Below are 27,164 nucleotides of genomic sequence, written 5' to 3' on the forward strand. Positions count from 1 at the left end.
TTCAGGTGTGCAGATCAGCACCTTAGCACCAATTGTATTTTAGACCTGATCACTTCAGTAGGGACCTAATAAAACTCCTATATCCAGTAGATCAAAGACATCTACATGTAATGTTGATGCTTGTTTTCTGGCAGGCACAAGGATTTTTTGTTAGAAATTTACATCAAGGTTCAAAATGAAAAAAGAAATGTCATATTGCAGAACAAGAAACAGATGGACCAGAGCAAACACAAGGGATCACTTGATTACTCCTGAGGTTAATTATGATTGCTCAAACACTGGTCCTACTGAACTACTATACTTGAGAAAATAAAAACGATTTTACTGAATCTAGGAATTTATCTTTTAAAACTACAGGAATATTTGCTTTCCTAACACAACACTATTTATATTTTGAAGAAAATGGTGTTAAATAATTTCAAATTCTAGTCATCTTTCAATACTCTTCTTGTTTAAGTGTAGTTTTCTTATTTCAAGACAGTGACACTTGTTCACAAAGAAATCCTGACACTGTGCTTATATCTCGTACCAGTTTGTTTCTAAGGCTAAGGTGACATGTTGTGCAGACTGATAATCATGGCTCAGTTGTTATTGCCTTAGAAATTTAAAGGACACAACATTTTGGAATACAAAGGGAGGTTTTGGCGCCCCATTTCAGATCCTGACAAAGCCGGTTTGCACTGAGGGAAACATTAACATAAACAGAGAACATTGAGGTGGAGCAGCAGAGACACTGTTTTAATTTGTTTTCTCTCACCTTCTATAAATATCACGTATATTAAAGAAGGATGACAGAGGAGGCAAAACCTTTAGCAGTTATACAGCTTGTGCATACTGGCATGTGTAATGGCATGCATACAGCAGTACGTCTGCATTTGTGAATTCGGATGACTAGATGGACCTGATCAATTAGATGCATATTAAGAGCCAGAAATATCCCACAGCTTAGACACTGCGCTTAATGGTGTTGACGCCCTGAATGAATACAGACTGTGCAAGTCTATAGATGGTTGTCTGACCTGAGAATATGGTGCTTATTAGCCAGATGTGGAAATTGAGAACTAAACTTTCAGTTATGACATTGCGGAAGTTGTTGGTAACTTGTTCCTTCTGAGGCTTTGCTCGGAATAAAACCAGGGATAGCAGCTGTATCAACAGCTAGTATCTGAAAATATTTGACATATAGCCTACTGTATAATATTATCCGACACCCATCTCATTTAGCAATTGTAAAAACAAGTTTTGACTTCCTGCCTGCTGAACTTCTGGAATATAAATAAACTCTTGTCTGTTTACAAGAGTCAAGATCTGTGTATGTGTTTCCCCTGTACTTCTTTTGACGCTGTTCAGTAAAGCCTTTCCGTATGTATCAATCTGCCTCCTTGTGCTAATGCATGTCGAAGGGGCTATATAGAGCTTCAGTCATATAATTATTAGTTATAATATGCCCTCAGAGCAGTGCTGCTACGTCAAGACAGACTGAATGCTACAATGACTCACTATCAGAAAACAATGGCGTTAAGGCGTTAACATTGGCGTTTCCACTGCTGGAGACGGCTCTTGATGAGTAAAGGAATGAAGTTTGATGCTGAACTTGCAACATTGCAACATTTCTTCTAGACTACTAAGTAAACAGCTGTTAACTCTAACATTGGCTGTGTAACAATAGCAAAAATGTACATGTAACTCCTTTTAAAAAACAGGTTATACTGCATGTACTACAACCACACACTAAAGACCTCTGTTAGTTAAAGTAAGCATGTCAGAGACAAGCCAATAACATCATTACAGACAGTGAGATTTCCTCTGGCTGTTTGGAGTAGATTAACAGATGGCGTGGAAGTGGGAATTGAGAGGAAATGCAGGCCCACCTCCAAACCCCAGTGTTTTAATGGTCAAATCTCTGTGTGGATCCCACCACTGTACTGCACATTTGGGATGATGTTTTCATGTTGGTATGTAGTTCCCTACACCATTCATAGTGCTGCATGTTCTCCCCATGGTTTACATCTGCAGATGCTTCCTGTGAAGCAACTTAAAATGTTTTTAATCAGAATTCTTTTCACTTGGTTTTTCTTGCCATTGTATCTTTGCGTGTGCATGTGTGAGTGTGTGTCTGTGCCCGTAGCAAAATACAATCCAGCATCATGTTAGTGGCATTACACTGCTGATTAATTCCACAGACATCTGTCAGATAGCTTCAGCCTGGGCTGAGCTGTTACTCTTAGTAGCATCACAAGACAGTGCCCTAAGAGAGAAAAGGCTCCGTCCATATTACTGTACATACCATAATCATATGGTGATGGTGGAGAATATCCGATAGATTTACTTGATCAGTGTAATTGCTGGTGTCTTAACTTTTAATGAGTGTTTATGATTTGTGAAAACTCAAGAGTTTTACTCCACTATATTTCAAAAATCCAAGTTAGTGACATTGGTGCAAAGAGCAGATACTCACAGGAATCCATTCATACCAAGGTAACTTATATAATCATGACAGTGCTGCTGCTATGATACTTCCGCAGAGCAACGTTTCAGTGGTTTATGAAGCTGCTGTGGTACACTGTGTCACATCCAGCACAACAGTGCGGTTGTTAGTCATTTTACATCCAAATGTAGCACAAATTGTAACTGAATTTCCAGGACATATGCAGTAGAGAAAAAATGCAAATGAATGTGTGTTTCCACCCCCCCCTCAGCCAAGCATGTGCTTATTTTTTATGCAAATAAATGGGTGGATGATAGAAACATTTGCTGCAATAACAACAGAGATGCAGAGGTGACTGTTTGTGTTGTGTTTTTTTTTCTTTTTGAAAGTTTTCTTTTAATAATAAGATCGGTGTTCTTCAACGCTGAAACCCTGGGGTCTCCTGACCTGGATAATCTAGCCACGCTGTAGATTTATGTGTTGAATTGAAAAGGATACACTGACAGGGTTCAAAAATGAGCTGGTAAACAGACACGTGCTGTACAAGGAATCCCATTTAAAGCTGAATATCTGCTGGCATCTCTGACAAGGCCAAAGACTGGAAAAGCCAGAATTCTTAGTGTACATGGCTCCACTGACCTGCCAATGAAAGCCTTATGGAAGCCTGCGGTATATTATAGTATATAATATGCATTATATATGCATCTAAAGAAGCAGAGTCACCTGCTAAGAGCATCAGTGGTGCCATAAGCAAATAAAAACATTACATGCTGTATTCAGACAGTCACTCAGTACCTCTTAGTCTTTCATTATAGACTTAAAGGAGGTCATCTGACTGTCCAAAACAGTGTTTACAGTTTCTTCACTGTCCAGTCACCGCTCACAGCAGAGCATGAGTCTCTTCGAGAGGAGCTCTTTGAATACAGATTTGTTTTGTAACACATCAGTAACAAGAATGAAGATAGAAAATGAAACTTATGAAGGTCAAAGGTCTGTGACAGAAAAGGATGGTCATGAAATCCGTGTAACAATAAACATTAAACATTAAACCCTTCAAGCATATCAAATTCCAGCATTGCATGGCACACAAAACTTTATTTCCATATCAGCACATTGAGTGAGTTCTGGGTGTATCCTGTGGAAAGACAGAAACACTCATGCATGTCCAAGAGTTGCTATTATAAGCTTTAATAGTGCAGACACTGTGTGTGTGTGTGTGTCTGTGTGTGTGTGTGTGTCTGGGAGAGACAGAGATTTTCTTAATCCCACTCAACTTTTAACATTTCCTACTTTGTATGGGTAGGTTGCTTGAGTGCCAGAAATAGAAAAAAGACATAGCAATTCTTTTAATCATAGTCGACCACAGTGGTGGACCAGCCGACAGAGTGACATTGCCATCCACATAGCTATGCTGCTAATACATTCCCTGTTGCAAGCAAATGCACACACATGTACACACACAAGCACACTCATCTATTTCCTTCAAATCTCCATAATTAAATCTCTATCATCGTTAATATGCTCCATCCTCTCCATACCAGATAGACAAATTAGGGCCTTGATCATAAGTACAGTACATGTGAAGCTGAACGGTCCAGCGGGGAACAGGGGCCTGGGAGACAGCTGTGCAGCTTTTGCCGACACATCTTTAAAAATTCATGGCCCAGAAAACAGGCCATGCAGACGGGGCTGTGGCAAGCAGAGGGACTCACTGATGCCATAATTGCCATTCTGCAGGAGCAGAAACATTCATAACCTCTAAACAAACTAAGTCCTGCACAACCCACACAAACGGTAAAGCACAGGAAATGGTTTGAGAGGCCTCGCAAAAACAGAAAAAAGTAAAACAACTCTCAATTTTAAACTCAGCTGCTCTACATTTATCTTTTGTTAATATGTGGCTATGAAACAAGCCATCACCTAAGAATGAGCACATGTAACAGAGCAGCACCTGGCAATGCTCCAACACCAGAACAATCTTTAAGAAAACCACACAGCTGCAAGCATTTTTCATTTTCCATCTTTTATTGGACACCAGTGTTGCCTTGTATAAGGATATGGTTGTTTTCATCAGTTTTTTTTCATATTCATCCTTCACAGTTTATTCCAGGTGGCACATACAATTGGTTGAACTGCATTTCTGATGTATTTTGTAACATGCTCAGGCAGGGTCGCTCACATCAGATGATTTGAATGAGCAGAGGAGGTGATGGTTGGGTCGGCACAAACAGCAGTGCCTTCAACATGTTTTTTTTTCTTTTTGTAACAAAATGAGTCAGTCAAGGCAAATAAAGCACATTTACATCCGTTGTTTAAAAGAACCAAGCCTGGCAAAACATCAAATATTTTAAATATGTAGGAAAGTTGAGCAAAAATTGTAAAATTTAAAAATTTTTTATTTGTACTTCTTTTAACCAAATGTATTGCATCACCACAACTACAATTGTGTCAACAATTAATCAGATTATTATAGTATAGTTTAACATGAAGTATATTTGATTTTTAATTATTCGTTTGGGATTTGATTCCAGTTTTTTAAAGCCACTATGTGCAGAATTGTAATATAGCTGACTTCGGCGCCCCTAGTGGTAGTATTGAAAAATACAGCAATGACTCAACCCAAAGACAGCGAGATGAATGGCCTGTCTTATTTCTTATAGACAATATATGCCACTAGGATAATTTGGGAAATACGCTACAATCGTATAGAAATCCTACACATAGAGGCTTTAACTTGTTTTTCTGCCTAAACATTAGTAGTCAGTAGTCTCGTCAGATTAAAACAAATGGCAAAATGTATTTGCATCTACTAATTGACCCACTTCATATTAAGTTTGTAAAGTCATTTGTGATACAGCGTGTCCTCACAAAACCATCTCTGCATCTGAGACTTTCTGCTGGGTTAAACCTGCACTAAGATCATCAGCATGAACAACTAGGACTGAACAGTAGAAGACGTTATGATCATGACACATAAACAGTGGCTGGGTTTCACACTGTAATCATGTAGGAATAGGAGTGTCTTGCTCAAGATCCGTGTGGCTCATCATACGGCTGCTACGGGGGGATCAAACATGTGACCTTACTATGACCAGACTCCAACCAACTGGTCACCCTGCAGCCACACATACTGTGGCTACATAAATGTGACCAGTTGGCCTGAGACAGGGAAGGAAATGGACAATACTGTCATTGTGTGCTCTATTTTTGCTCTGTTTCATTACCCCCCCCCCCATGGAGCTCATGCTAACACTGGCAGCATTAAAAGGAATAGTTCGACATTTTGGGGAAAATGCATTGATTCACTTTTTTTCCACCCAAGAGTTAGATGAGAAATGTAACGTGTGCATTTTAGAGTAGTATTGATTTTCTCGTGCGATTATTAGCAAGAAAGCCAATACGTGTTTTCCAGTGTCAAGCAAGTCGACACTGGAAAACACAAGCATGATCATGACACTGTAGAGCACACGTTGGCTTGTTACAACTGCTCGACATGAAACCTGTGATTGGAATGTAAAAAACTGATGATATGCTGCCCTTGTTGCTGATGGTGATGATATTGCTCTTCCATGTTCTTCCACGCTAGATCAATAACTGAAACCTGATGTATGATGTCACTGGTTAAGACTTTGTGTTTGCGAACTGTCAAGATGCACACAACACGTGACAAGTGAGCTGTGCAGGTTGAAGCAGGAAGAGCACGGCGGCAAAGACTGTGTTTTTTTCCTTTGGTGACAACTGTAGTTTGTTACGACTTTGTTTAGACTTCAGCTTTTGAAAAAGTTTACTTTTAAAGAATGATCGGAGATCGGGAAACTAATTGGTCGCAGCATTAAAAGACCAACGTTTACATCACAGATTCATCTCCTCCTCTCGGCTCTGCAGCGGGTCTTCCATCAGTCGGATAGGATGGAATGAAGGTGTGAAGCCAAACATAATGGATATAGGTAAAAATCTGTGTACCAAAACACATACACATTTAAAAATCATCATGCTTACTTAAATTTCACACCGTGTCACAACTCATTCATTCACAATACTGGGCAGGAGAGAAAAAAACGAAGAGAAATTATAAAGGTGCAAATAAGAAAACATCACAATAAGTAAAACAAATTGGTCTAAGTGTTCATCATGTTCAGTTCTCAGTCTCCAGGAGCCACACGTGCGGTCGGACTGGAAATGATTTAATTTTGTTTCATCTCATTAACTTGGTCCAGCTGTATGTAGCTCACTTTAAGTAAATTTTACGTGAAGTCAGGGGTCATTAATGCGTCACATATTGTCCTGTGACGGATCCACAGTTTAGCCAAGAAAATCAAAACACATGTAAGAGCACGATCAGCATTAGAAATGTCTCTCGTTTGAATGCATGAATTCTTTTTGCCTTGATACATCTCAAAGGCACTGGACCTTATTCAGTTTTAACAGACAAGGAGTGGATAAAAGCATAAAGCACCAAACTATCCACATGTTCCGCACCTCGAGTCTGAGGAGCATTTTGAAGGGTTGTGGTACACTCCATGCACTTTCCATGCAGAGTCATCCGTTGTTGCGATTCTGACGATATGGCACGGGCACATTTATTACGCTTAAGTAACATAACATTTCTTTTTACAAAAAAAAAAAAAAATTCAATCAAGTACATTGTTGTCCATCTGCAAGGCCTGCAAGTACAAAAAAAACCAAACAAAAAAACATCTGTCATGGTGGCTTCATGAGCGAGTTATTTTTTCCTTGTGCACAGAAAAAAAAAACAATTATAAAAAGGAACACAGGACAGCGGCTCAGTTCTTCCTGTGCTCTGATGCCAAAAACAAAACACATTAACTAACATTAACACAATTTAATCTATATGGTGTCTAAAGAAACAAACTCACCCCATTAAAATGCCACTTAGTGACATCGAGTCCTCAAGTCTGTTTCTGTCACTACCTCTCTTTATATGAGTGTCTTGCCATTATAGAGCCCAAGGACAGTGCGAGAACATGTATCAAAGAAACCACTGTTCCCTTGGCTTGGCACTTGGCAAGTACAGCAGTTACCAAGAGGCAACTTCTAGCAGCCCCTCTAAAGAAGTGGGATAGGCTTTTTTAAATGTAAGGAGCCTGCCTGTGACTGAATCGTACCAAACAGTCAGTGATGACGCCAGATGAAAGGTAAGGTAACTCCATGTGATGTTCTTTTTTTTTTTTTTTCATATCTCATTATATATGTTGATAATGCTTCCTCTCTTCTCTTCATGGCCACTGACATAAGAAGAATTCACATTAATCCTGAAAAATCCCATTTGGCAAACAAAAACAATATGGATACACTGTGGTGTGCTCATTTTCCCTTTTCGGTGAAGGGTTAAAATGCAGCTTGGCTAAACATTCGAGGGAATATAGGACTTAAGACTCCATTTCTAATGGCTCCTGCTTTGAACTAAAGCTCTGTCTGGCACCAGAGAATGCCTATCAAGCGCTTGGTTGAAGGAAAGCAGAGAAAAATCCTTTCATACACACACCAGCCAGCTTTCACTCTTTCTCCCCCCTGCCACTCTTTTTTTTCCTCCATTAAATTTCAGCCCTATTCAAGCTACTAGGTACTAGACACCATTATCTCTCCCTTGTTCCTCGCATTTCGCCAGTCTTTCAGTGCGTTTTATTATTCCCCCCGGTCCTCCATTCCTTCTGTCTCTGTTTAACAAAGACCCAGAGGGGGGTTAGGTCCAGCTGCCCCATATGTCAGTCAGATACAGTAGTCAGCATACAAAAAACCCCCATCCCCCACAACCACACACTTTCACCTTCATTAGTCCCAGCTGAGGCTTCCCATAAAAAGAGACACATCCGTGAACACACACAGTTTCAGAAACACGGGGTAGAGATATGGCAGGTTTTTGGGAATGTATGATTATTTTACATTTTGTGTGTGTGTGTGTGTGTGTGTGTGTGTGTGTGTGTGTTTGTGTTTTTGTGTGTGTGTGTGTGTGTGTGTGTGTGTGTGTGTGTGCCAATGTCTACTGTGTCCCTGATGCTGCTGGTCTGGGTGGAGGACATTCTTATGATAATTAGGGATTAGCAGGAGTGTGTATGGACACAGATGCAGTGCCGAGGTTCCTCAGAGGAAACAAGTGCACCCATTTATGTCAGGACAACAACTTCCTGCTTAGTCACGACCTAAAACATCTTATTCTGCTTGAACTGACCACAACATCACTTCCCAAAAGCACTCTAACTCCCTCCTTCCTGGGGGGGGCAGTGTCCCACCCTCATGCGCAGCGTGCCACTTTTGTGGAGGTGCCAAAGCTGGACGAACTCCTCTGGCATGGCGTGGAACCACTTATACGGCAGGATGTTGTCGTAGTAATGGTGGCTGACCGGCTGCTCGTCCAGGCCGACGGAGAACGGCCAGAAGCCGTAGGCCGTCACTTCCTCGCACAGCCCGAGGGCCAGGCTGACCAGGAAGAGCCCCGTGGAGAGGCGTTTGGCGTGCACGCTGCGGGCCTTCCAGAATTTGCCCACGGTGCGCAGGAATTCGGGGTTAGCAAACAGCATGGTGAGGTTGGAGGAGGTGTCTGCCAGGGCGTAGTACGCCCGCAGTGATGGGTCGGTGCCGGGCTTCATGGAGAACGCTGGCATGTAGATGTAGCTGGAGCCGTAGACCTTCATACTGTCCACAAAGGCTTTTCTCGACCACAGAAGGTTCTGAAATCTGAGTGACGAAGGCAGAGTGATACAGAGAAAAAGTGTTTATTCTAGTTATTCTACATGTTGTGGTGAAACCACAACATGATCTCCTGTGTATTCATCTGCTCCTTCTTCCTTTTCTTTGCCTGTCTATAGAGGAAGTAAGTTTCCTGTGTTCTCATAAAGGAATAGGGTCACTGTGGTGTTGACTAGTTTTACTAAACGTTTTTCATATTTAATTTAGTTAGGGCGACATATTTCCTGAAAAGCTTTGTGAACTGCGCTTTTAAGTTTAATCGTTGTTTCTCATAAATCAGTATCTCAGTACATCTACAGGCACCATCACACTGATTCCACCTTGTAACCCATCAGCCTTTTCCATCCATCTGTGCTAAGATGCTCAAACAGACTCTGTATAATTAGATGCCGACATGTTTCTGATTCCGTGCGATGTTCGAAGTTCAACCTGGTTACCTCTTCTCGATGATGCTGGGGTTGGCTGTAACCAGATGTGTTCTGGTTCCTACATCCTCCACATATTCCTTTGAGAGTGGCGGGAGGTTGCACCTAAATCAGCAAAACACACACGATACATCCACAATGTTGATTGATGTAAGCTGTTCAAACACACACACAACACACACACACACACACACACACACACACACACGCGCACACACACACACACACACAGTATAAACACTTAAAGGATTCATTTAAGTCATTATGGCTAATTAGATTTTATTATGATAGCGAACAGAGGCCGATGAGATCTGCCCCTGCTCATCCAGAGTAGTTATATTTTAAATCATTAATAACCGTAGTGATTATGTCCCTGTGTAATTACAGCCTATGCTGCTGTGGCGAAATGGTTGAACACAACTTTCCTCTTCACTCTCTTCCTCTGTCACACACAGGAACACAAAGTGACACAGCTTCCCTTATGATGCTAATTAAAACAATAACATTGCATCCAAAAATTTATATTTCGTGTTTAATGGATTGAATTACAATAATTATGGTTTAATTGTTTCCCCACGCGCATGATCTGTGGTTTATGACTTCTGTCACATCAGAGATGTTTATGATCAGCAGATGCAGGAAATGGAAGACAGCTGAAAAGGGCTTTTTGTTTTGTGAATGCTGTAAAATGTCTTTGTGTGCTTGCTGTAGTTCCCCCTTCTCTCCTAGTTTTTAGGTTCAACTGTCTCAGAAGTTCAGTCTTCTGGGTCCCTGCTTGATGTTGACCAATCACTGTTTGACTTTTACTTCCCTGTCAGTTGCATTTTTTGGACTAGTCATTCAAATCTGGCTGCCTGAGGAAGCTGGATGATCATTATTGTCGATGAAAGAGTTGATGCAGCCTGAAATTGCTAAAAATTTGAATGTTTGTCACAGTGGCACAGCGGTACAGCGGTTAGCTCGCATTAAGAAGGTTCTGGGCTCGAATCCCGGTTGGGGCCTTTCTGTGTGGAGTTTGCATGTTCTCCCTGTGCCTGTGTGGGTTCTCTCTCGGTATTCCGGCTTCCTCCCACAGTCCAAAAATATGCACAATAGGTTAATTGGCTGGATGTTGGCATTGGATGTTTGACAGAAATTGGCATAAATGATGACAAGACATTTTTCTTCTCTCTTCCAGGCAAAACTTTAGTTAATAGGTTAGGAGGACAGGCAGGTTAAAATGATCTTGTTTAAGCAGTTTCAGTTCCAGCTCCTCTCATCTCCTTCAAAACACGTCTGGTAGGTTTCTTCAGCCTCTCTCCAAAGAAAATTGTTATTGTTGTGCAGCAGATGGAGAGTGCAATATCCTGCTGGGGGGCAGACGGGGGTCTCTTTTTATGTTAATTTCAGATTTTTGGCCACATTTTAAAGTGGTTTAGCTGCAGTGTCTTGGGGTTTTGTGCAACAGTGTCACTTCCGTCAAACTGGGAATGAAACAAGAGTCTGTAAGAGCAGTGACATGGCGGTAAAGAAACACTGTAAAAAAAAAAAGAAAAAGAAAAAGAAATGCTTCCAAAGCAGGTCAGTGATCACACTCAGAACAAAGGAGGGGAGATGATGAATACAAAAATGGGAGATAATTTAATATGATCAATATGTGCACAAAAACAGGCCTTCCTTGGAATGAAGGACACACAAAAGTCTTGATTGCATTGTGTTTCAGGATTGATGCTCATCCTCAGGCAGCATCACATTTCACCTCCTCCCCCTCCTTTCGTCTGGGTAAACTGACAATGATGAAAATACTGATGATCCACAAGCAGGGGTTCAAATTTTTCTTTCACGTCACATCACAATGAAATTTAACCAGCACAGTCAACTCGAGCAATCAGGATTAAGAGATAGAGTAAACAAGTTTGTTATTTTGCAGCAAGTAAAACACCGTAGTCCTCATCAGTCCACACAGTCTGCTGTACATGCAGTAGCTTCTAGCTCTCTGTGGTGAAAAGTATCGAAAGCTAAAAGCCACATTTGTCGGACGGGGATCTAATTTATCAAGATGAATTAAAACACATCTTTTCAACGTATATAATTAGCTTGTCACACAATAGTAAGCCAACAAGCTCTCCAACCAAAACGACTGTAGGTTGTTTATCCCTACCCTCAGATACGACCTATAGGAGCGTATCTGATCTAATAGATGTACTTTGTGTCACTGTGTAAATAGCAGTTCATGTTTATCAAACTGCTGCAGAAGAAAGTCTCTCATATTCTTTTAGCTCCGTCAGTCTTTCACACTGAGTGAGAATAAAATGGGTCATGGGTTTCCTGCAACGTAGGCGCAAGTAAGTTCAAACACTTGTCACTGAAATGCTTGAGGTTAGCATTAGGAAAACAACTGACCTGGAAAAAAAGCAAGTAGCATGAGCTGTATGACTGTATTTTTGATTTGTATTTAGAAGTGATTAGTGGTTTAAAGAGCCTTTACAGTCATAGACTGATATAATGATAATTTAGGCTTTTGTTCCACTACTGTGGATCAGAGGTTTTGCGAACATCTGTCCGGCAGTCGACCCAATCTAAGATGCCATGCATTTTTCTGATCTGAACTTAACGACTGTAGATTTTACATCAGTTCTCTCTTCAACCTATTCTGCTGCAACACTCTCTTCAGAGATGGTTTTCTCCTCCAAACCAACACACACACTTCTCTTTTTCAAATGGGAAGCATCTTTATCTTATGTCCACAGTATGTAAATGATAAATGATTCTTCTCGTGTGTTTCTAATAAAATCCCACATCATCACCCTGCATTTATTTTTTAGTCGAGGATTGAGTTTTCTTGAAGCTAAATATTTTTAATGCCCCACCAGATGGATTCATTCTGCTTTATGCCTCATCTTATCATCTTAGTCTGTTCCTATTTTGCTTGCTCATTCCTACCAACCTCTTTTCTCTCTTGCCCTCGCCCTGGCCCATTTTTCTGTCTGTCCGTCTGTCTCTCTCTCTTGCCTACAGTCGACACCAGCTCTCATTATCACTGATGGCTGATTGTGTTTGGCTGCTCTCTTGGGCACGGCTGATTCACATTCGAAGGCGCAGTGAAGCAGTCATATTCGTGCACACACTTGCAGCCACAGAAACAGAGAGTCGTTTATTTCTCACCGCATGACGAAGTCGGCCTGGTCAATGTGCCGTCCACATTTGCTGTGTCTGAGGATGCCACCGTTGCCCACCACCGCACACTTCTTCAGGGGCAGCTGCAGAGGGTTGTCCTAGGGAGAAAACATCATGCATCTTTGTTAGAACGCACGTGGACATAAACACATAAAGCCAGTTACACACATGCACAAAAACAAATATCAATTTTCTCTGAACTCGCTCCTAAGGTTCAGGCAGGCGCATGAATCACTCTGTGTTCAGCAGATCCCGGGACCTCAGCTACTCCTCATTTCCCCTTCACAGCCTTACATGCTGACAGACAAACGAGCAAAGGAGATATGAACCGAGGAGCTGCACAAAACCAAGTCGGGGTCATACGTCTTATGAATCAGCTTCCATTTCTGGCATATGCTCCTTGAACAAGGAAGTATGTGTGGTGAAATGATCAAAAATACCAACTATGTAAAATCTGAAATTAAACAGGGTGTTCAACCAAGCAAAAAACACTGTATCATAAAAATAAACAAAGATTATCTAAATCATCTAACCAAAAACTATTCAGTGGATGTTCACTTTGACCTAAATGTCCTCACATTATTTGTCACATAAAACGACAGATTGCAGTGGTCCAACCTTTTTTGTCCGACATACTCCCACAGCCCTGACAGAAGTATCCTTTCATTTCAACTACTTTTAAACTCCATATTATTAATGTGATTATATAAAACTTGATATTGTTACAATAATTTTTGATACAACTAAACTCTTGCATTAAATGTTGAGATTGGATGATCGTGCTACCATGCGGAGCACAGTGTTGGGCGTTGAGTTATTATCTACTTTTAGCTAATTATTTCAACCATTTATCCCTTTCTTTTAGCTAACTATTTCAACTGTTTATCCATTATTATTAGCTGGCTATTGCAACCATTTATCCTTTACTTTTAGCTAACTATTTCAAGTGTTAACAATTTCACAATCTTCCACGTACCCCAAAGCAACTGGAGAAATCTCCTGGTTGTGAATTACTGCCCTATCATCCTCTAAATTAAAGCAGTGTATAGACCAGTATTAAATCTGTTACAGAGGACACTGAAATACCACACTTCATGAAGCTAGGGCCAAAAATGTCCTTACTCTTTGCCTTGGCTGCATTTAAGTCAGTGGCATGGATTAAGCAAGACAGCGGAAACAATTGTGCTCATTATTCCCCTCAGAGCGCACACACACATACACACAAATGCACACACACACTTCTCTTTGCCTCAGGGTCTCTTTTGGACCGTGACAGTGGGGTAAGTCAGTGGACAACAGCCTGCTAACAGGATATCAAGCGAGGGAGGGGAACCAGCTGGGCTAAAACTTATAGGATAGGGACACTGTCCAGTCCAGCAGTTTCTGTAAAGCTTTTAATCCAAATCTTTTACCAATATCTTGACAGATTTTGGTTTAGTTTGTTCCCTAGGATTTTCAAGTAATGCTTTTGTCCATAAAATGTCAGATTCCGAGCTGGGCCAAAACTTTTTGTTTGTTTCGGTTGCAGTTTCATAATGAGAAACCTTCAATGTATGTGTTTGTCATGTGATTTATGAATGATCAACAATATTTTGTTGCAATTTACAGACTTTTGTGTGGGATTGCCAAACCTTTCATGATGCTGAAATTAGATTCTTTTATTTAAAGCCTATCCTTTATCCCAGCCATGTCTGTTGCGTACACTGTCATGGGACAACAGAAATGGGAAGTACAAGAAGGTTACATCAGAAAAGAAAAGATCATAGGACTCTACTGTACAGCCCAGTAAGCTGTGTGTATGGATGCTCTGTTTGAGCTATTGAACCAACCAGCAATTAACTGTCAAAGCCCTAATTGGCACATTCCCTGGCAGATGCCCAGATACTGTAGCTGCTGCAAGCTTAGTGTAGTGTGGCTGGTTGTCTGTGAACAGACCTGCAATCACAGCACTGGTAGTTAAGAGTACAGAGTATTTATGTCCGTGAGTCTGAGCATTGTCCATCCCACCTAAATACCAGTTACCTTCCTTCTGGGAAACACAGAACTGGCCACAATATAGGCTTGTACAGTAAGTGCAACCATGCTACTAAAAATAGGGCTTGCAAGCATTAGATAGAGAGTCACAAGAGCACAAAGTTGTACAATGCACCGACATGTCACCACAACCTTGGGAATAGTGATGCACTGGAGTCAGAGACAAAGAAAAATAAGGAGCAGCAACATCCCAGTGAGACAGAGTCATGATGGATGGAACAGAATGTAACATCTAAGTGTGATTATTGCTGAACCTGTGTGTGAACCAGGAATATTTGTCACAACACAGATTACTCACACAAACGCACAGTCAAAGATTTAAGGAAATACAATGGATAACTGTGAAGATTAGCGTTAAAGGGACAGTCCACCCAAATCACAAACATACCTTATTCTTATTCTGAATGGAATCTATGTAAATATAGTTGGTTTTATTCACTGAGGTTGTAAGATATCTGCTTCATAGATTCAAATTATGTTGATTAAGAAACCAGGACATTCCTTCAGGAAAGACACACTGCTGTTGAGTTTTCCAAATGTGAAAAATTTTATGTTTTATGGTTGGTGGCAAATATCTCAGCTGTGGATACAGTCTGCAGAAAAATTATTTCTTTATTATTTTTTAATTTTCATTATTGACTAATCTCTTCATTACTTTCTCTGTTAATCAATGACACATTTTTGTCAATAAAATGTCCTAAAATAGTAAAACTTGAAGGTGATATCTTGAAACTGCTCATTTTGTCCAACCAACAGAATAGATCACAAACATAATTTTCTCAATTGACTAATCAAGGAATCAGGTCTAATTTGGATGAACCAGTATATTCTGAATTTACCACAGAAGCACTTCATTAGAAATAAAACAGTGTGGAACTTCTACTTCTCACACACACACACACACACACAAACACACAGTGACATTAAACTCTGTTTAAACCTACTGCTGTACATTCACTTGTCTTGCTCAGCCACTCTCACTTCATATTCTCATCTCTTTATTTATTCATCCTCTCCTCCCCCATCCATCATGAATGAAAATGCACGGCTCACGCCTGCAAATTAGGGTCAGATATTCATCACATTTACAGACCGGCATATTAGACGGCAGTTGTGCGGCACCAGTAATAGGGATCCAATCTTGATTATTAGCGAGATATGTTGCCCCTGGATACAAAAACCACAGCAACAGCACTTACACCTGAATCTCTCATCCTGTCCTGTTTCCAGGCACAAACACATATAAACACCCTCATCCAGATGCGCACACACACCCATGCACAGGCATGGAACCATGTAAAAATAGCCCAACAGCCCTTATCTGGGTACAGACACACAAACAGAGGCATAAATACACATTCTACGTCCATTTTTGCACTATGCTGAGGTCTGGAAAGGAAAAAGGGATAACTTGAGAGGGGTAAACTTGAAGCACATCCTCCTCCACTATTTACTCATGGTTTAAATAACCCTATCTTAGATTAGACCAAAGTGGAAAGAAACACGACAAGACAAATCCTCTTCTGTGATAAACACAGAGCAGGAGCCTCATCATGTTAAAAAAATAAGTATATATACACACAAACACACACACACACATACACACATATATGTGATACATAAATATTGTGGAGTTGAATAAATGAATATGAAAGAACATGACATATATCCTTGATTCTTGTATTTCAACTGATGTTTCCAGCATCTTTAAGTTGTCTTGTAGCACTAACCGGCTCCTCCTCATTCACGTCTTCACAGTGACTCCCCCTCACACTGAAAACACTATAGCAGTAATCCTCTCTGCTTTTGAGAGTGTCTATCTGCTCCACAGCCTCCTCCCCCGCGTCATTATGGATCAACAAGGATCCATGCTAAAACCCACAGTACCCACTAACAGTGTCGTATTGCGCTGACTGGTAGAAAAATCGTTTTCCAACATCTGGTCTTAGTTACATTTCAAGAGGACAGCTGCCTCTTTGAAAGTCATGTATCTTGATGACTGCAAGGAAGTCTGTGGCTGTCTGAGGGGAAAACGAACCATTAAATCTCAACGCAGAATAAAAGCCTCACACCCTTCAGACTATCACTGCAAATACAATTGTGATTCAGCCAATTGTATTACAGCTACTGTTTATATGGATGGTTATTAAACTCTCTTTCCTACCTGCACAAAGAGTGGGTATGTCTCGTTGTTGACAGTGTGCGAGTGGTAAAACTCGCCATCGTACCACAGCACCTTGCCCATTGGTGAGTTCTCCTTGGTTACTGCAAACATCCTCTGTGGATCGCAGCAGTCTGTCAACAACTTCCTGTGCAGAGAGGATGTGAGAAATTATAATTAAATAAAAATAAGTTTAGACACTTTAACACAAATTGGATTTCACAGGTCATCAGGGGTTCTAGTCTAGGCTATAATAACTGCTTACTTAATTGCCTAGAGACAGCCTAAGCAAGATGTGTTTTAATATGGTATGACAAAGGACCACTGTGTGAGGTCAGTTACTGTACATGAGAGGAAATGATCAAATATTTTATCTTATTTGTGCCTCAATTTAATAATATCAGGCTGGAGATGAAAGGATTTGAGCATTCAGTTGCAGGCTCGTTGGAAACTGGGACTGTCCTCATCCTTCTCACTGTTAATTCCTCATCCCCATCTCATCTCATCCCCCTGTAGGCCCTGCCCGCTGCTCTGCAAGTGTCACCTTCTCTGATTACCCTAATCGGCATTGCCTCGGGAGAATCATCTGCACATGTTCTCTGCAGGATAATCTTTAAATAAGACTGCCACTGTGTAACTAACATGCTCTGTTGATAACGTTTTCATTTAAAAACAGTGTCACTGCCCAAATACAAAAGCATCTGTGCTGCCTAAGTGTTTGTTTTTATGTCTGTGTGGCCTGTGGTATTACTGTGATATTTCTCACTGATGTCTTGCAAAGTTCTGACTGATTGAAACATTTGAAAATTTTTTTTGAGAATTACAGTTGTTATTTTTTGCTTGATTCGTTTCTAATCTTTACACTTTGATATTTCCCTTCTCAAAAGTGGACACATGTCAAAAATAAAAACCATAAACAAATAGGAAAATCTGCACTTTTCTTGTTGCATTCTGTTATTCACTGCCCCTTTATTAGCAGGGCTCCCAGCAACCTACTTAAGGACAGATGGAGGCCCCGGGCCGCAGATTGGGAAACACTGCTTTAAATCAATGAAGAGAAACGTGAGCCCTGAAACGAACCTGTACAAGTCGATGCCGGTCTGATTCTTCTGCCATATCTCCCCCTGCCTCAGCACCTCCTCCACTATTTCTTTATCGCGTGGGAGTCTGTACACGGGGAAAATGTAAAACCAGCAGAGCACCAGCACGCACAGGGCGGCCCACACCGACAGCTTGCCCCGGTAGCATCGTACCAACATCTTTCCCTCTCTTGTCCGTTGCACGGCTCAAAACAACCGGTGCATGCACATCCAAACCGGTGTAGTAAAAAGCAGGCTTGGTTCAAAGCTGGTCTCTCCGTCCACTGCAAACCCCCGTCTCATTCCACAGACAGGGTGGAGGGGGTATGAATGGAGCTGCGAGGTAGTCTGTTAAGCGGTTTTTTGGCTCAAGCATCGGTTTGGAAACCCGGTTTTCTGTTGGTGAGGATTTGATGGAAAGAAGCAAGAGTGGTTATCCCTGCAGCAGCGTCTAACGCTCGGTTGCGGGTTTGTGGTGCAGTGTGTCAGGCTCTGCAGGATTCCACCGCTCTGCCCTCCGTGCATCATCACCATCATTACAGCCTGCGGATCGTGAGGAATCATGCGGGCCCCCTCCCCGCCCGGTTTCCCGCTGCATCCCAGTCCGAAAGGGTGGTCCTCGTGCGTGTGTGTATGTGTGCCGGTCCACTAAGATCCGCTTTCTCCCGCCCGATCCGGTCCCCTCCTCGGGCCTCCGCCGTCCTCGTCCTGCTGCTGCAGGGTCTGCGCTGCAAGTGAACCAGTCCAGTCCAATTCAGTCTCCCTCCTCCTCTCCCTCTTTCTCCTGTCAACACCCCCTCCGCCGAGACAAAGTGCTTCTTGTGCTGTGAGAGGCGCGTCCAGTCAGCCAGAAAAGCACGGGTGAGAGCGGAAGTCGGCGTTCAAAATAAAAGCACACATACACACTACACTAATCAATAGCCCTTTGTTAGTGTTGCTGAGCTTAGCACTTTAAGTTTCTCTCCAGACATGTTCTGGATCAGGCCCTATGCCCCGCCCACCACCGCTGCTCGTGCTAGTTTGACAGGTGAAACGGCAGTGCCTATTAAGATGGTTACCAGAAGAAATATCGGAGACTTAGCTATAAGTTTGAGCCTCAGTCAGACCAAGACTTTTTGAGGAGTTTATTTTGCACTAAAGTCGGCGACTAGAAGACGTATCAGAACGGTAAGCGTAGTTAATTGGTTGGTTAGCTTGTAACTGGCAGTGGCTGACAGTGTTAGTGCTTGTGCTAATGCAAACGGCTAGTTCTCTGCGCTGACTAGCTTTCGGTTAGCGCAGTTAGCATCTTTTATTTGTTTAGGCTGTTTGTTAGCTTGTTACTGGCAGTGTTGGTGGTTGTGCTAATGCAAACTGTTGCTCACTGTACGATTTCTGTCTTCTCAAATGTAAGGATTTGATGCTTTTCTGTGTCATACATAATAGTATACATATAATATTAACACGCATTTTTCACTATTTTCTGGCATTTTATAAACAAAATTTTGAACTGCACAATTACTAAAAATAATTGGGACACTAACAGATAATGAAGATAATTGTTACTTGCTGCCCTAATGTAAACTTCCCCAGACCAAATAAAGAGCAAGAAAGAGTTGTTCTTGTTAAAACAACATTCATAATTAATGCTGTAAAACAAGAGCTGCAGAGCTCTTATCAACTGTTACATTTTAGATGCAACTTGTTTTAATGTACATTATCTTTTTGTGACTCGTGATATACTGTTACTGAAATGTAGAATAGAGATCTGTGGGTTTAGACTGTGCGTCTGCAAAACACAAGTCATCATGCTCCACTCGGTTGAGGAGGTTGAAAATGGCATCATGCATAATTACTGAGGCCTCAGAATGGGTTTACAAGTTCTAGTTTAACAGCTATTGATGTAAAGTGATTGTATAAAGCAGAAGACATACCTATACATGTGATGTCTCTTATGTGCAAAAAACATGGCCGGATTAACAAATGGACCTACTGGCCACAGGCCTAGGGGTCGAAAGGTTTCGGAGGCTCTACCCTCCGTTTTCACATTGATAATTTAGGATTTTGTTCATTATCCACTCTGCCATATGGATATATGTGATATTTTCTTTTTTAGTCTTATTTGGGGCCCCATTCCCAATTTAATAGCTTAAAATCATTTGTTATTATTATTTTGTATATTAAGTATTCTTTTGAAACTCCTGCTTCCGTTCTGTTTTTATTCCTGCTGACTTGACACTGGCTGCTGCAGAACATTTAGCATCTCCCTAGCCTCCTGCTGAGCACAGTGATGTGATGAGCTGCCGCCCCCTGCTGGACTTTGTTTGCGTCAAATAAAAAATGCTTTCAAATGACTGAGAGATTGCAGCCGATGTCAGCCACAGAACCACACCCTAACTCCACACTGAAAGCACCTTATGATCTTATTTAATCCACACATTTTCTACCTATTTCTATCTACAAATTAAAGCAGCATATTCTTTTAGCATATTCAATTATGCCCTACAATACTACATATTTTCTATTTTGTTCAGATTTCCAGCATACTTGCAGCTAAAGTAGCTCTCATTTAGACAAAATCAGTGTTCAGACTTTATTGAAGCTGATTTATTTCCATAGAAAATGTGGGTGGAGGCAGACACTGGACATTTTTGATGACTTGCAACACAGTATAAATATACAGTACAAATATAACAAAAGGAAGGAATTGTCATAAAACACCCTTCTTTCCTACTTAGGAGTAATGGTCAGGGACATACATGAATGTAGATGACCTACAAGGCTTTGTGTGTGTGTGTGTGTGTGTGTGTGTGTGTGTGTGTGTGTGTGTGTGTGTGTGTGTGTGTGTGTGTGTGTGAGAGATAGATAGACTATTTAAAAATCAGTTGCCTTTATTTTTTCTTAAAAAAGGAAAATGTCTTGTGCTGAAGGAACTGATGCAAATCTTGGGTATTTTTTTCCTTCATTTGTTTGCGCATTAAAATAGAATTATTATAACATATATGATATGTACACAGAGGCATTCCCACATATGCAAAAACACTTTTACCTACATATACCTAGATAGTTTAATCTGAACAAAACAAAAAAGGTAGGGAGCTAAAAGCACGTACAAAGATCTCTCCTAAAGACAGGATTAAATCAAATAGTCAACACTATATAAGCAGACACGTCACTAAAACATTAATGCACTAGCAACCATCCTACAGTTATTTCACAGCCCCCCTGTCTCTTTGTCTGGATATACAGGCTGATAAAAGGGAGGGTAGCTGAGAAATGTGGGTTACTCAGGGCATCCACTGCACCCTATTAGGAATCTTGGAGAGCAGCGTCAAGGTTAGACCAGTGGGCAGAGGGATGCCATGGCAGGCCGCTTGGCTGAAGTCCTGTGTCAGCTGCTCTCTGTGTCCCGTGTCCAAACAAAGGTGCCAGTATGGAGGTCTGTAAGATCCAAAAAGAGTGAGGAGAGAGGCAGGCAGGGTTGCAGAAGAACAGAAGAAAAATGACTTGAATCTTCTTTGATATTCATTCTGCAGTTCTCTAGTTAAAGGCAGAACATTATTTATTATTAGGTATTAGGAGAAGCAGTAAATCTTAATAATCCTCCATGAATTATCTTTATCAGCTTCTTACCCTCTGTGATTTTATGACTGTTTCCACCTGTTTCCAGTCTTAATGCTGAGCTAACCTGCTGAAGGTGCTAGCTTTATATTTAATGGACAGACATAAGAATGGCATCAATCATCTTATCCTACTTTCTGCCAAAAAATGACCAAAATGCCAAACCTTTCCTGTAGGTAAACGCAGTGAGGGGAATATCCTCTACTACAAGTCCTGCATTCAAAATGATACTCAAGGAAAAGTAGGCTACAGTAGAACAAAATATAAGTATCAAAAGTTAACCTAGTAAACCCCTAACCCTAATGTAAACATAGGAGGACAGGTATAGGATAAACTTAAATGGAAATACTGAACTACCTCAAAAATTATACTTTAGCACTATACTTAGTTACTCTCCACCACTGAGTCACTGAATGGCCTTAATACATTGTACATTTAGTGTACAGTACCCAGTGTATCGCTTGCTGTTTATAGCCTAATGGACTTGATCATTATTTGGGTAATGGCGTACAGTACAAAGTGGTTTTAAGAGGTAATACAGACCCCAAAGTCAACATCTAGTCACTTCATGGCTGAGCTGGTTGGATCATGACCTTGGGTTCAAATGGATTATATAGCAACAACTGACAAAACAAATAACACTTCAAAGAGCAGGTGAGAATGGATGAAATCCCTTGAAGATCAAGCTCCATCAACCTGTCTTCGAGGCTTCTGTAGCTGTAGCTGATGTCCTTTCTTCTTTGCCTCCTTCCCAAAGGTTCAGAATGCGTTCAACTGTTAAGATTTACTGTGTGAGGAGAAATACGGGGCAACACACAGAGCCGTCACCTATACCTATTTAGGAAAGCAGCAACAGCAGAAAGTACGTTACAAGCACTTCCCCGATACCAAGGCCTCAGGATTCTTTTGTGTATGTGTCTGCGTGGAGGCAGAAGGGAGTTGGGTTGCAGCAGAAATAGCACTCCCACCTGCTGAGGATCATTGAGAAAAAAAAAAAAAAAAAAGACAGAACATTTGCTGTCCCCTGCGTCTTCCTCCTTTTATTGCCTTTCATTGCTCACTGAGGTATTGTCTTTTTAGCTCCTGTTCCCCCTCTGTTGTATTTGTGGAAGAAAGCAACACCGGATGGTGTTCGACACTGTAGCACTAATATAACAGGAACTTTGCTGGGGTATGTCAAAACAAAACTGATCTGCCAGTGCCTTGTAAAAAGTTGGGGAAATTAATTTATACTAAAAATTCTCAGAGGCCTGTGGTGTAAGAATTTGTTAATACTGTCAAATGTTTGTTTAAGGTGACTGTAAGGAAATTATTGGAGTGGGGAGGAGTGCTGAGGCTTGAAAAAAAGAAAAAAGCAAGGCTTAGAGTTATTTATATTTCCTTTGCACCCTCCCCCTTGACTAACTACAACACCCTCCCTCAACATGTCAAAATCATACAACAGCAGAGAACTGGTTCAACTCATGTCTTCATTGACTAAAAAGAGGCAAAGCACAAATAATTTAATGGGTATACTATAGTTCAACATTATATTTATGGAACAACGGTTTTCACATAGCCACCAACTGTGCATTCAGGACTTGAATGAATTGTCGCTATCAAATATAGCACATATAACAAAATGGTGAATATTCTAGTCGCTGCTAAATAAACAGTTATTACTCCCACCAAATGAAGTAATTGCCCTTGAATTATATTACACATTAAATAAAATATAAATCTTAGGTGAGAAAACAAAAGGCCCTCACCTTTCTCACCCTCCATCCCAAATAATTACCTAGTCCCTAATGCATGTTTAATGAGATCATTTTCATGACATAGCATAAAAAATACAGTATTTAAAGTGAAAATCGGAAGCAAACAGACACAAGAAAATCACTTAACTAAGTTGTAACCTGTTCTTCTTGTTGCAGACAAATTCTCATTTATTTTCACTCTGGTTTGTAATCTCCGGAAAGCCCTCACAACTCACTGAGGTCAAAGGTTTAACATGCACTCCTCCATGTTTTGCGTGGCTCTTCCGAAGATGTCCTTGCAGCTAATGCTCAGTTTACCAAAAACATCTTAGCACTTGCATCAGCTTTATTCCAGTGTAAGCCAGTGGAAAGAAGAGAAACTTGATGCTTGGAGGGGTTAAGTGATTTGCAGGAAGTGTCAGCGCTTGAGCACCTAGATTAGCACTCATGCTCTGAAATCTTGATAAAGCCCAGCCAAGAAATTGTTGACTGCAGAGGTAAATACAAACTTACACATGTAAATGTAAACAGGATAAAGATGTCAGCTGAGGTGAAGAAGTCAGACAGCACAGGACTTTTAATGAACAAAGGAATTTATGAATTTACTAAACTGTATCATCACCGCTCAAACAGTCACTGCCAGAATATTTGGTGAACATCAGCCATTGCAGTAGAGTCAAGTGTTATAAACAGATCAATATCGAATGAACAGTCTTTCACATCTCGGATGTCTGTTTTACATCTTCTTAATGATACTGTTGAGGCAGCTGGTTCCACTGGAAACAGCATTTGAAGGTTTATCTTAACGTGCTTCCTGGTGCAAGTTCTTGCTCCCAAGTGAACTTTGAAACCACTAATTCCCTGTCCACATTTGAATGTGATTTGGCTTTCCTTCCATCTTATTAGTCTCTTTATCATTTAAACTTTTTGTGGATGATTTTAGGTTGTATTTATTGGTGTTTTAAAGATTTTTCCTCTTCTCCTCCTCAACCCACTCTTTGTCTCCCAGTCTATATTTGGTCTAAATTATATTGTACAGGGTAGCTTCACTGTAGTAGCTATTTAAACCCGTTATTCCCCCTCCCCCGCCTCCTCTTCCGTTGAACTCTGAGCCAATGTGGTGAAAATGGAGCAACCTCTTGTTATTTTGGGGCACTACATAATCACACCATCAACCAGTATTATTTTTTTTTATCATAATAACTGTGGTTAGAGTAAATCAAATGTCATAGGCTAATTCCTGTTATTTAACCTTGATAATGTCACACTGCACTCCCCCCTATGATAAATGCTTATGACAAAAGCCAACAGTCTCTGCATGTCTGCCACACAGATACAGATGTATGGCCTGCATATCATTAACATTTGTACTTGTTGACACGCTTGACTTAATAGTGAATTATTTTCTTGAATCTGGTCTTGTGTGTTGACAGTGTTACTGAATTCATGCTACCACAGTTAAAAGCAGCCTATAATGGGAAAGGAACCAGACCTATTCTTAAATTGTGATTCAGTGCTTTTGCTATGCATGAGGGCTTTGGGTGTGTATAGTTCTCATCAGCTGTATTAGAGAATGGACCCTCTTCTCAGTCCCAGTTCTACTTACTTTAACTGTTACCCATTCATGTAATGACTTATTTGACATGTTTAGTTTCAGGGAAATATGTTTGTTTGTTTTCTTGCTGAGAGTTAAATGAGAAGATTGTTCTATCAGTCTACCATCACCAGCTAGCTAACTTAGCATAGTAGAAAGACCAGAAACAAGGGGAAACGGCTAACACTATCCTACCATCCATCTACCAGCACATCCGAGGCTAATTACAACCATGTCTCCTAGAAAGTATATTTATATAAAAATATTTTGCAACAACAAATAGCCTTCATTTTTAAGGAAATGTAATTCTGGTTGGTATATTTTGCAATTTGAAAAAATGTTGATGCTGAATGTATCAGTAAAATGTTCACTGATTTTATTTTTTTCATTTGTTTTCTGAAAAAATATGCAGTCTTACTCATTTTGTACTGGCACCACACGGTTAAGATTAGGGAAAGATCGTGGGCTTGTTTGATACAATAAAAGTCAGTGTTAGTCAGAAATCTGAATCTGTTGCTGTCATTTCCCTGACCTTAACCACAGTGGTTTTGTTGCCTAAACTGAACGACAGATGGGACTCTGGTCTTTGGAATCAACATCCTCTGCTCTGTACACTCACCATCCACCCCGACCACCCCTTGTGACTCAGAAGCAGTTCATAAATAAAGCGCTTCATTCATTAAAAAAATATGTTGTCTTTGAACATAATCCAGGCAGTGACTGTCATTACAACATACTTGGGAAACCGATTTAGTAGAGTAAAAACCTAAGTTCTAGGATATGGGTTTTCTAAGTAACATATATAACATATATATCAAACTATATCTAGTTTGTGTAATACATATAAAAATCAAGTGTCCCCTATAAAATTAATGATTATACAGTTTGTTTTAGTATGAATTTAACAAACAGAAACTGTATTCATTAATTGGCTTTGAAGGTGCTACTAGGTGGATTTTGTTACCTATGTACAGAGCCAAGCTAGCTGTTTCCCCTTGTTTCCAGACTTTGTGCTAAGCTAAGCTGACCAGCTGCTGGCAACAGCTACATATTAATTAACACAAAAGTAAATAAGCCTCAACCTCAAGATTACCAACTCTTCTTTTAAGTTATAGGCTACTCATGAATGTGACAGACACAATGATATCAATATTTGTGACCGTTACATGACTTAATGTAATTTCACCATCATTCCAAGGAAAAACAATACGATTATTTCTAGATAAATACCATTACGGTAATGCTCATTATTTATTATTACACTTCCCTGGTGTTGTCGCAGCGTCAGGGGAGGTGATATTTCTTGCTTGGTCTCATGCCAGCACATTCTTGGGACCAGACGTTATATCTGCTGTCCACTCGTCACACGGGCTCACATAAAAAGCTGCCCATTGTCTTCAGCAGCCGCTGTTTGACTCTCCACACCTCTGCAGTCACCCATTCACAGGTAACAAAATTATTGTTTTTAGTGTATTGTTCAAGTATTTAAACCTTTCTGTGTGTATAGAACAACTGTATTTGTAGTGTTGTCATTTTATAAAAGCCTGAATAAGTATTGCCAGAGCTTTTTGAATATTTTAGACTAGTTGATAAAACTTATTATAGACAATAGGGCAGTGTTTTACCAGTTTTACAGAGGTAAAACTTCTATTTCAGTAAAACATAATCAATAATCATAAAACAATCTGCCCAATGAGTAGACTCGATCACCAGATCTTTTGCTTGTGACTTCTGCTTCTGCTGTGTTGGATTCTGTCAGTTATCAGATACAGATGGTGTAGCTTTTAACAAAGTTGTTGAGCTGTCATTAATCATACAGCAAAAAAGTGAGACGATCCTTGATAAAGTGGAGGGCATTGTTCTCGACATATCCTTGCTTTAATCTTGTTGTCAGAGGATGCTGAGGACTTTGTGTGCTATGTGGCGCCTTGATGGGTCAAATTACAATGTGGTTCAATGGGGTGACGCATTACCCCTAAACTGTACTAATGCATACCACTGTGTCTCTTATGTGTTGTTTGTTGTTGTGAAACTAAAACATAGTGTGAGGTAAGAACATTTCTGTTATCCTCCATCTCTGAATGCTACTGTGATGGTTCATATTTGTGTAACTGATTGAACTGCTCCTGATTGAAAGAAAGCTAAATTTGAGATAAACAGAACCTATTTTATTGTCTCACCTAAACCTCATTATGATTGCCAATAGCATCATTGCCCTCATTTGTCACTGTTTGCTGTTTCAG

General features: G+C 40.5%; 1 protein-coding gene across 1 annotated transcript; it reads right to left on the reverse strand.

Annotated features, from left to right (window-relative positions):
• Positions 1 to 4,434: 4,434 nt before the first annotated feature.
• Positions 4,435 to 18,792, reverse strand: st8sia1 (ST8 alpha-N-acetyl-neuraminide alpha-2,8-sialyltransferase 1). Its single transcript, XM_023429157.2, has 5 exons — positions 17,993 to 18,792; positions 16,916 to 17,060; positions 12,706 to 12,815; positions 9,574 to 9,666; positions 4,435 to 9,124 (listed from the first exon to the last, which is right to left on the reverse strand). The coding sequence occupies exons 1-5, from the start codon at positions 18,169 to 18,171 to the stop codon at positions 8,644 to 8,646; spliced, it is 1,008 nt and encodes a 335-aa protein (XP_023284925.1). The 5' UTR covers positions 18,172 to 18,792; the 3' UTR covers positions 4,435 to 8,643.
• Between the last annotated feature and the right edge of the window lie 8,372 nt (positions 18,793 to 27,164).

This window comes from Seriola lalandi, unplaced genomic scaffold, assembly GCF_002814215.2.
Source record: "Seriola lalandi dorsalis isolate HSWRI2012SDOR001 ecotype SW California unplaced genomic scaffold, Sedor1 jcf7180002054889, whole genome shotgun sequence".
Classification (NCBI taxonomy): Eukaryota; Metazoa; Chordata; class Actinopteri; order Carangiformes; family Carangidae; genus Seriola; species Seriola lalandi.